Source organism: Lissotriton vulgaris, chromosome 1_1, assembly GCF_964263255.1.
Source record: "Lissotriton vulgaris chromosome 1_1, aLisVul1.2, whole genome shotgun sequence".
Lineage (NCBI taxonomy): Eukaryota > Metazoa > Chordata > Amphibia > Caudata > Salamandridae > Lissotriton > Lissotriton vulgaris.
In genome coordinates, this window is record NC_141685.1 from 674,305,132 (window position 1) to 674,317,132 (window position 12,001).

The 12,001-nt window shown below is 46.2% G+C and overlaps 1 protein-coding gene across 2 annotated transcripts in view; it reads left to right on the forward strand.

The window, feature by feature from the left end:
- Window positions 1-12,001, forward strand: part of SASS6 (SAS-6 centriolar assembly protein) — a 222,966-nt gene that overhangs the window by 81,466 nt on the left and 129,499 nt on the right. For both annotated transcript variants that reach the window (XM_086954522.1, XM_086954533.1), the window contains exon 6: window positions 9,076-9,153. In XM_086954522.1, coding sequence (XP_086810648.1) covers window positions 9,076-9,153 — 78 coding nt within the window. The remainder of the gene's footprint in view (window positions 1-9,075; window positions 9,154-12,001) is intronic.

The following is a 12,001-nucleotide window of genomic DNA, read 5'->3' on the forward strand; positions in this document are numbered from 1 at the left end:
GTATTGAGTCTAGCAGCTCAGTTGATTTGAAACAACTTCTGTAAGGTTACAATTTACAATTCTCAATTTACTCCATCTTTATGTGTTGTGAAACAAAGACCACATTTCAAAAAAATGTTCAAATAGGTCTCACCAAGTTCACAGGTACGGGGGTATAACCATGGAACTAGGCCACCAAGATGGGGAGAAAATTCCAGCAAGGATAAATCTTTCTTCTCGGTATTGGAGCCTGATTACAAGTGCCCAAGTGTAGGAAGCTGGCTCTGTGTATAGTATGCCACTGGGTGGTTATACGGTGCACAGAGTTCAAGGGTTCCCCAGAAGTGTACAGAGCTCAATTTAAACCCAAAGTGTTTTATTAATGATAGTATGGACATGCAGCCTTAGGCCTAACGCCGAGGAGTCTAAGACATTTAGTATAATGGACGCACAGCTCAAGAAGGAGATCCACACCAATTTTAGAAAAATAAGCGGTTGTACTTTGTTTTAAGACCAAGATCTTCGCAATAAGGTAAGTACATTTTTAAATATAAAAACTTTTAACTTTCAAAAGTCGACACTTAGAACGGTTTTCTGAACATTTCAGTGTTATCCTGTGGAGGAGTACAATAATGCGGTGGTACGGGTAAGTATCTGACTTGCAGTTCCAGTCTTTGGGACAAAAGGTCAGCAAGGGACACTGGTCCGGTGAGTACCAAAACTGCACCACCAGAGGCACAGGGACGGCCGGGTGCAAAGGTCAAAATTGGAGTTTGGCCCAGTACGTTTCAATTAACACTGGGGTGCTCGAAGCCACACTATACGGAGGTAAGTAAATGGTTGCAGCGGCCAATCTTTGGGGTTTAGGACCAATACAGGTGGGAGGGGGCCACAAAGCAGCACCAAACCTACACCACCAGCGGTACAGGGTGCCAATTGCAGGGTGCAATTTCAGCATTTGGCGCCCAATGCTTTTCAATGAGGATTCTGCTTTCGACAAACTGACTGGAGGCGTTGCACAGGTGATTGCGGGAGGGAGACCAACGACTTCAGAGTTAAGTAGAGATGTCGGGGGTTGTAGGTGCACCCGCGATTTAGCTCCCCAAGGCGCAAGGCCTTTGGTGCAGTGGTGCCTTTTGGTGTCAGTTTTCTTTCCAGAGCCGGTAGCTGTCAGAGGGAGCCTGTGGATCCAGGCTGCAGGGGTGGTCGTAGAGTTCAGGAGAGGTCCGCCAACGCTGGAGTAGAGGTTAGGATCTCTGAGGAGAATTCACTGGACAGGTGAGCCACTCAGACTCGGGCCATGGGGGTCAAGTGCAGAGAGGGCAGGAGTTGCTGTTCCAGCTAGATCTGGAGCCCTTGGAGTTGGATTCTTCTGGACAGCGCCGCTGTCCTCAGGAGTTCTGGACTTTGTTGAAGAGCAGGCATGATTACTCAGGATTCTGGAAGTCGTGGCCACAGGACAGGCGTCGCCTTCTTTGCAGAGTCTTTAAAGCTGGAGACAGGCCGATAGGGCTAGGGCCAAGTCAGTAGTCCTCTTCAGGCTTTGCTGCACGGTGTCTAATTCGGCCTTCGTAGGTACTAAATTTAGGGGGCGTTTGATGGGAGTAGTAGGTAGGACCAATGGGTACCTTAACTGGGGCTACTACACCCTCTGTTATGCCACCCTCCTGTGGGAGGGGGCATATACCTAGCCTTGATTGGAGAAGTCTCCTCATCTTCAAGATGGAGGGGAATGAAAAGTGTGCTTAACTTCACTACCTCCACCTGAGGGGTTCGAGTTGGCAAAGGTGGGCACACCCCATAACCTTTCTGAGTTTTCCCACCAGTTTTCCCCACTCAAAGTGGGGGTGTAAAGGGGGGCTGTCATCTGCTGCGAACAGCAGAGGCTGTGGGTCTCATTACAAGAGCAACAGGCCTTTGAAGCTTCCCCTTCGAGCACAGGCCCAACCTGGGGAAGGATGTGTTACACCTCTGCCCAGGATGTGCATTGTTCCTGGTCACAGAGAAAAGAGCCTCTCCACCCATGGATCCAAAAGCATGTGTGTGTGTGGCAGACTGCCTAAAGACAGTCAGTGCCCACACCAGGGCCGGTAGGTTTTCAGGGGGAACCTCTGAAGTGCCCTCTGAGTACATGTTTTAATAAATCTCACAATGGCATCAGTGTGGATTTATTACAAGGAGCTGTTTTGTACCAAACACTCTTGGTTTCAGTGAAGCCAGCTTGGTGCTGGGGAACTCGAGTTGTTGAGTTTACAGTCCATGTACTCCTTGTGGTTTCTCTGGCGCTTACAATATTCAAGAATTGACTTAAGTATTGTAGGGGCATATCTACTTGGGCAGATATACCCTCACCTGTGGTATAGTGCACCCTGCCTTAGGGCGGTAAGTCCTGCTAGAGGGGTGACTTACCTATACCTACAGGCAATGCTGGGTGCCATGTAGTTTTTTTTCCTTCGCAACGGCATGCAAACTGCAAGGTCAGTGGCATGGTCCTAGTGAGGCGGGTCCCAGGGGACCCGCTTCAGCTTCCAGGCCCTAGGTACCCAGGGTACTATATACTAGACTTACAGGGGGCAGAAGTACCAATTGTGGATATGTTTTAGCGAAGAAGCACTGGCACAGGAGTCCTGGTTGGCAAGGGGCCCTGTGCACTACAATCGAAAGCACATCAATTACCAGGCAAAAAGTGGGGACTAACCATGTCAAAAGAGGCTCTTTCTCACACCAAATAAATTGTAATTGGAGCAGTTATAAAGGCTTTGTGAGTAGTTAGAAGTAGCTGAAGATAAATGGGCTGAGGATCTAGATTGGTGTATGTTCAGGGAGAAGGCAGTATATGTGGCATGGGGTTGTCCGGAGAAATGGGGGAAGATCTGGGGGGCATGGAATAGCTATTGTGGCGAGTTATGCACACCCCCGATGCAGCATGTGGACGCAGAAGCGCAGGAATCCCCGTGATCCCAAATTTTCTGCATATTGTACTATGTGATTACGTACGATCGACAAATCGAACCTCACAGTGATGACAATTGTTGTTTCACTCACCTGATGCCATTGTTTCTTTTGTTCCTTTTCAATAAAAAGAATTTTAAAAAAAAGTCGCTGAAGAAGTTGCAGCACCTGAAACTTCCACGCATTCTCGGACACTACCGACCGTTATGACTCATTAAATAAACCCCCTCAAACTCTCAATCCCCCTAAACATATCTTATGTAACGTATGTTCTCTAGCTAAACATTCGGTAGAGGTATGGGACATGATCGCCACTCACTCCCCTGATCTCTATTTCATCACTGAAACTAGGCTGACATCAACAAATCTCTCCTCTGTCAACTTGGCCATTCCAGAGGGTTACAAAATCATACATCTGGATAGAGTGGGAAAAATTGGAGGTGGTATTGCCATTGCCTTTAAAACCATCTAAAGCAGTGGTTCCCAAACTTTTTTGACCCGTGGCTCCCTTGACCTAATTGGCAGTTGGCCGTGGCTCCCCACCATTTTTTTTAACCGCGCACCAGGGTGCCGCGGCGCACCCTTTGGGAACCACTGGTCTACATGAAGAATCAAGCCTAGACATGATGGATTCAGAGAGTATGCTTATTAGAGAGAACAAGGGTCCTCAGGAGTAGCAATAAACAAATGAATAAATCTATAGACCACGATAAGTACTATAGTTCAGCTTCCATGCCCAGCCGGGCGAGGAATGTTTTAATTTAGAAATAACAAGAATTTGATTGACCAAAGAAGGGTCACATAAAAACATTTAGATAGGGCACAATCCTGTACCTATCCGGAAAAATGGAAAAACCATAGAATGAGAAAAGAAAGTAAATCAAGGAAAAAGTTTAACAGGCAAGAAGAGTTTTTGGAGCCAATTGTCGCTTGCGAACTAATAATCAATCTCAGCAAGTCTCAACATACAGTGTGTACAGATTAATATACAAAATGAATTTCATGCAACACTGTTTTTTAAGCGTCAACGTTTCAATCCCAAGGCTCCTAATGAACCGGTATCATCATCAGGACTGTTTTATTCACTGCCTGTTTGAAATACGAACGCCTGTAGAAGTAAAAGGGGGGAAAATAAAAAGAACAACATAAGGCATCCGCCTGAAAATGGTAATTTAACAGCAATAGCAAGGTCAATATGTGGATTTCTGGCCACTCCTAAACATGTCTAGTGTTCAACCAGTGATTAATCCTTAAGTGTAATTTAACTGTAACTATCATGCACGTGTGGGCCGGCTCGGGCCATGGTGAAAGTTGCCTCTTCATGAGGTAGAATTGGATGGATCTCGTACATGCGTACAGTTGCAATTCGAGTGATTAAACAGAATCAAAAAATGGCGCAGTGAATTGGTGATGGTAGGTGACTGGGCAGTTCGCCAGTACATTTGAAGGTGACATGGGCAATTTGGAGAGAGGTCCATACCGTGACTAGGTGAAAACGAGCTAGTTTATACTGTGGTGCTCGTGACATCAGTGAAATTTCTAAAGGCATTTTAACGGTTGCGCGCGGTTTTGGTTGCGGCAGGGTGTCGGTGAAGAGACATGCCGGGTGATTGAAGAATAGTTCGACCGCGGTGGGTGAGGTGGCGGAGACCGTGTGATTCGGTGGTGGATGGTTGGTCACGGGAACACTAACCTGCCAATTCCAAGGGTGGCTTGGTCAGACGTGATGGGGCAAAAGCGGAGTTGCAGTGCCCGGCGTGAAAATTGCCTAAAAGGACGGGAGTTACGTTAAAATTTGGCTGAATCCGGAATATGAAAAGGACTACAATTCCCGGAGTATCACCAGTTACCTTGACGGGTCCGAGAAACGGGCCGTGGGGCCACAAGTCTTTCTTGATGTGGGATTGGGTGAAGGAGTGGGTTGCTCCTTAAGGATTCAGCCAAATTTTCTGAGCTGACGTCGAGGGTCGAACCCGGTTCCCCAACTCCAAAATTGGCAGCTCGCAGTTTCACTACATTTTGAGGATAATTATATATTGTTTTCAAACCCACATCCGCACAGCGGCGCGGCGCCCCTGGCTTCCCTTCACGGCGCACCAGGGTGCCGCGGCGCACACTTTGGGAACCACAGATGTATGACATAGATATTAAGAGTGTACTCCCTGGACAGGTCCTGAGCATGGGTAGAGGAGGGGAGAAGATGGAGCTTGAGGTCAGAGCTACCCACTTTGGAACTGAGGAATCCGGTTTGATTCTGGTTTTGGCTCAACATCCTGTGATCCTGGGCAAATCACTTAATCTCTCCGTATCTAAAAAAGGAACATGTCCTTATGAAATGTCATTGGTGCTCATGTAAAGCACTCCAATATGTTTTGGTTGAGTTTGCTCTATATAAAAATTGAGGGGGAAAAAATGAGTTTCATTTACTCTTTCAATGCTATTTGCATCTAAATAACCGAAGGTGCTCATGACTCCACAAGGAGCATGACACCCTCCTGTGCTGCAACACCTTCCTTTCTGCCACTGACTAGCATCTCTTTCACAGCTCATCAGCAGCTGAAAGAGTTGATTGCCTTTTTAATGGTTAGAACTGCCAGACGCCAAAATGCGGGATTATGGGCATCATCTTTTGCCTTTGAGTAAGAAGTGCCTGGATCTTCATTGGCAGGCGGGCCTCACAGCTATGTCTGTAGCAGAGTCCTGTGTGCGCTGTTTGTGCACCCTCCGCCGCCGTGATGCTCTGCTTCAGAAAGGCAGAGACTAGGGACAGAGCAACCTATTCATCAGGGAGGCGGGAGGGCGAAAGTGACACATTCTTAGTGCGACTTTCACACTTCCTTTCCCACAACGTGCGCGGCTCCCCTGGCTCCTGATAACGGCGCACCAGGGCGCCACGGCACACAGTTTGGGAACCACAGATCTAAAGGTTCAATGGCTGTCCTCCATAACCAACGACATACTGGAACTAGGGATTTTTAAAATCACTAGGTCCCCCTCTGAGGTTTGGAATGGCGCTTTAATTTATCGACCACCAGGACCAAAAAACCAAATTTTGCTAACTATTTGACCGAACTTATAGCTATGCAAGTCCTCGCCTCTACAAAGTTTATCCTACTTGGCGATTTTAACTTCCATGGTGAAGATCTCGCGAACCCAGAGGTGAATACATTGGTTTCCAGCTTCAACCTTATTGGCCTTGTCCAAAAGGTGGGTGGCCCAACACACCAGGCGGGGCACATGCTGGACCTAATTTTCACCAATATGGAACACCTAAGCTGTCTTCCCGCCACCCCACTCACATAGACTGATCACTTCATGATTATGTTTATTGATCAATTCCAGACTGCCCCAATCTTTTCTGACTATCCTCAACAGAAAAAAAAACAACGAGGTAGACCCTGGCATAAACTTACATCAGAGTCCTTTAACGAGGTTATTTCACGATATTGAGGAGAAAATGGCAATACCGACGGAAATGTCACTGACAGGTTGGACAATTTCAATTCCAAGCTGACAACATCATTTGACTTAGTCATTCCCCAATCTAATCTTATCACGACTCAGCGACGACCATCTGCCACCTGGTACTCGGGGGAACTGAAAAATGACAAATCCAACTGCAAGTGCCTTGAGAAACGTTGGAGAAGCACAAAAAGTCCTCAAGATAGGCATATCTATAAACTTGCACTCTCCAACTACCATCAAAATATAAAGGAGGAGAGATGTACATACATCCTGCATCGAATCGAACAAGCGACCAACTCTTCTAAAGCTTTGTTCGATATAGTTAAAAAATGGTGTCACCCGAAGCCTGAAAGGAAATACCACTAGAGTCGCCGATACTCTGCGACTCAATAGCGAAATTCTTTCATAACAAAATCTCACTGATTTATGCAAACTTTCCCACCACTTCTTTAGATAATATAGATTTAACCATTCGTTTTGAGGAGGAGCGGGTAACATCATTTACTGGGTGTCTCGACAAGTTTAATACTATCCTGCCGGAAGAGCTAGAGAATCCTCTGCTATCTGCAAAATCGGGCTCGCCAGGAGACATATGCCCTCCTAAAATTATGGCTCTTCTTTGTTCCCGATGTGCGCTGCACAGAAATCTTCAACTGATTGATTCAATCAGGCAGTATCCACGGAGTATGGAAAGAAGCCTATGTCTGCCCGATTTTAAAGAAAGCCACCGCGGACCCCCAGGTGCTCAGTAACTATAGACCTATATCTTTGCTGCCCCTGCTCGGTAAGCTATTAGAAACATTAGTGAATAGACAACTAAGTTCTTACCTGGAAGCAAATAAGATCCTTCATTCATCTCAATCTGGATTTCGCCCAGGCTTTAGCACCGAGACAGCCATTCTAGCAGTGAACGACTCTGAAACGGACCCTAGATAGAGTTGGTTCTATGGTTCTGATTCTCCTCGATCTCTCCACAGCATTCAATAGCATCTCCCATGGAATGCTAGTGGAGAGGTTACATGCCTGCGGCATACGAGGACTGGCCTTAAAATGGCTTAATGATTTTTTAACAGATCGATGGCAAACCATCACGCTTGGTCCCCAGTTGTCAAAAAAATATCGGTTAGACAAAGGGGTGCCCCAGGGCTCATGTCTTAGCCCTACACTCTTCAATATTTATATGGCCCCTTTGGCCTCCATTGTTGAACAATTTGGGTTCAAAATAATTTCGTATGCTGATGACACTCCGCTTATTTTCCCAATAGGTTTGAATCTTGAAGAGGAGAAATTGCGCTTCTCAGAGGGCATGCTGGCCATCTCAAAATGGATGACGGAAAATCGCCTCCAACTTAATTCTGAAAAAACGGAGTTGATGCTTATGGGCAAGGCAGCATCCTTTTGGACTGATGACTGGTGACCGGACCTTTTGGGTCGGCCGCCTGTTCCAGCTTCATCAGTAAAAAACTTGGGCCTAAAGTTCGACCAAGGTCTCACTATGAAGGACCACATGTCCGTTACAGTGAGCTCCTGTTACTACAGCCTACGCCTCTTGCACAGAATAATCCCTTTTCTGCCAGAGAACCATCGCAGAACCGTGGTCCAGGCGCTGGTAATCAGCTGTCTTGATTGCGGCAATGCCTTACTGGCTGAAGTGGGTGAGACACTATTGGCCAGATTACAAGTTATTCAGAACACAGCTGCCAGGATGACACTAAATCGTCCTCCTGGCTCCCCATCACTTCTCCTGTTGACGAAACTACACTGGCTGCCAATGAAAAAAACGATCCTTCTTTAAGATCATCTGTCTGACGTTTAAAGCCTTGGAAGGCAGGGGCCCCCAGTACCTTCAAAAGATGCTTGTTAAACAGACCTTTGCTTGCAACCTTCGGTCCAATTCTTTAGCTCTACTGAAGGTTCCACGTATTCGTCTCATACGTACCGGGGGTAGAGCATTCTCCTATGTTGCCCCAAATATTTGAATCCACTCCCTTTACCCTTGATGAAATGTACTTCCTACCTGATCTTCAGGAAACACTTGAAAGCATTCCTGTTCTAACCCCTCCTTTTATCTGTGGTTCCACCTCCTGTGCTCACTGTATTTGCTAAGAGAAGAGCCGAGATGCGCCCGGGTGATTCGAGCGCTATATAAAAGCACATAACGTAACATCCATAGAAAGCAAAGGAGGAGCTTGGTTTACAAGAGATACTAAGTCACATGAGACTTGAGACCAGTATCTGCTGGAGACTGTTTTTCTGGACATTGGAGGAAAGTTGTCAACTGAAGTACTAAATCATTGTTAGAATTGAAGACCTTGCCAATAGTGTGCCTTACACTATATGTTGAAACAGTCACTTTTTAATCAAGGCCAATGGCAGAGCAGGCAGGTAGTTCTCTTCTGCCTGGATGTTGAAGTGGCCTAACAGTGAAAATGTGGATGCCTAATGGTCAAAGGGGACAATGATATCTGCTAAGACTGTGTTCATTTCAAATGAACCGGATGGATGATAAATGAAGTTGTTTTATTGTTACAAGTAAGTAATGTTCTTCTACAGCATTACATTGTGTATCAATTTGCATACTCCCAATGAAGACGATCAAGTAGTACATAACCAAGTTAGAGAAAGTAGAAATGAGATTGTAAGTATTTAAATAAATTTTTATTTTTTCATATAATGCAGGAAGAAAAATTGTTGCTGGAGCGAAAACTTAAAAAAACAGAAGACGATTTAGGCCGACAACTTAGTTACACACAACAGGTAAGCAACTAAATATTGTTATACGTATAATGGCTTATAGGATACTACTTACATTTTAATTAAATGTGGTTAGCGGTGTTACATTGCTTTGTAGTATTTATATTCCTACCCCTGCTTTGGGCGCTGTAGCACTTGCCCATAGGGATAGCAAGCTATCCAGTTGTCCCATAATATTTCTAATTTTCTATTTGTCTGTGCCACTCACAAAGCTATGTTTGGTGATATTTAACCCTGGGCATAATACTACACTACTGGTAGTACAGTACCAAAACTGTGCTTAATCATGCTAGCAGCTACAACAACATCCTCAGATGCTTTAAAAAAATCAATTTTACATGCTTAAAACATATAACCAATTCACAAAAGTGAACTTTTGAAGTTAAAACATTAGGCAATGAGAGAGCTGATGCTTTTTGGGGGTCCCCCCTAACCTAGGGGGAGGACCAAGCAGATGCGTTGAACACTAAGAGCATAAACAAAAAGCACATTTTGTTGAACTTCAGTGGTGGTCCCATCCTCTTAGGACCACCCCAAGCACAGTTATTGGCAAAACAACAATCCCAACCAAAGGCCCTGCAAAGCATTATGGGATGAGATTAGCAGTGGGCAGTGAATATTATAGTATCCAATATCAAAATAATTCTATAAAGAGCTGCAGTTCACCTAGTCGTTACTAGATGTCCCTCACGAGTTAAATGCAAAGCATTGAAATTATTCTTACATCAAGCTGCAGTTCCACTAGTCGTTACTAGATGTACCTCGCGAGTCAACTGCAAAACCATTGAAACCCTTTCATCAAGCATTTGCATTTGACTCGTGAGGGACATCTAGTAACCACCAGTTGAACTGCAGCTCTTTGTAGAATTATTTTGATATTGGATACTATATAATATTCACTGCCCACTGCTAATCTCATCCCATAATGATGCGGGAGACGCAGTGCGAGTCAGCACAAGCCACTACACCTACCAGGAGGCTGCGGGAGGACGTGGCAGGCGGCGGCCACTCCCCCTTGTTACCGGGGCATTCAAAAGACGGACCTTGCGTCTCCCGCTTTGGAGACGCAGCGTGAGTCAGCACAAGCCACTACACCTACCAGGAGGCTGCGGGAGGGCGCGGCAGGCGGAGGCCACTCCCCCTTGTTACCGGGGGCTACTTAGCCAGCCTCTACTTCCGGCTCCGCGGGATGCGCGCGCGGGGCAAAGCCCGGGCCCATTGTAGCCCGAGAGAGGACTGGACGGGCCACCCCCCTATCATCAAATGGATTAAGGTCAGTGCCTGCAAATACATACCTTGTATTAGCGCTAGTGGCCAGATAACTGTGCAGCGACCCACGATATATCATAGACGGTCTTCAGTTGCTCCTTAAGCTTCAATCATGAGCACCAGCATTGATGGTAAGGGCGGGAAATCCAATGTGGGCAGTTCTATCGTAGGTACCCTAGATCGCTTCATCACAAGGGCTTCATCTGTCCTTTCGCGTGAAATTGAACTGACAGAGAAAAGACTGTCCCTAGACCCAGCTTTTGATAAACGCTTGTCGTTGGGGTCACTAATGCACTCAATCGCCCCAAACCTTCACCTTGTGGTTAGCATTGGCGATTCTGAGTTGGAGAAGGAGTGCCCAAATACCCAGGTTAGCCGTGTTGCAGAACTCGTACAAGATGGTAGGATCAGCACTCCAACTAGTACTAGTGCACTTGATCCCCCACAATGCCGATACATACGCAGTAATCTTGAGACCACTTACGAGATCACTACAGTGCTCCAGGGCGGAGAACGCAAAAGTGACAACAGACTTGGTTGTGGAAAGGAAGCGTGGAGGAGCACCCTTAACTAGTAAAAAAGCTAAACTCAAAAAAGGGAATGACAAAACAAAGAATTGAGTTTAAGAGCCCAATGTATTTCGATGACAAGCCCACAGCCCACTCCAGAGGCTACCACTCCAATCAACTTCAGAGACATTAATCCGGCAGATTTGGGATCTGCATTCCGGGGGAACTGGCGCGCATGTTTAGAAGGACCTGTCTTCCGATATACGATAGACTTGTGCAGATTGAGAAGAGACTATTGCACCTGGAGTCTCGAACTGGCCCACCCTCGTCGCAGGCAGATCTGCAAGTTGCAGCTGGGGCTGGTCCCCAAGAGGGGGGGATGCAACTAGGGAAAGGAGACTCAATTGATAGCAACAAGTCAACCAGGAATGCTATACCTGATGCTAGGCCGCCGGTGGTAAATTCCACTCCACCCACTAGCCGTGTCCCCTTACCATCCAGGGAAAAGTCTAAAGATATTAACAACGTACACCTTAGTAGCGGGGCCTTGGGGAGGAAAATGGGGTGTGTGGATGAACCACCTAAAGTTCATAGAAATATTGCTGTGGATAAACAGGTGCAATCATTTCCTAGAGTTGATCTCCCCCCTCCCCCCCTCCCCCCCCTCCCCCGCCTCATTGCCCTATGTGGTAGTGCTTGCAGGGGTACCTGCTTTAGATAGTGGTAAAAATGAGGACTACACTGAACTCAAGAATAAATGTATTTAGTGGTTGAATTATAATAGGCCACTCCCACCACAGGTAACTGGTGAAATACTTTTTGCGAGGCGGGTGGATTGGATCGGTGATAGGCCAAAAACAATTGCTGGCAACTGTGTAATTATAAACTTTAGGAATACCTCTGTAGTGGATTATATATCCAAGGGGGCCTTAGTGGGGAGTAAAACGCAAATTTTACCCTTACATCTGTCCTATTTCTATCCAATTACCAATGTGGGTCGGAAGCAACTTAGAGGAGGGCAGTCTCGGGGGTTACTGCATTCACCACTATGCAGTGACCAAATAGAGTTGAAT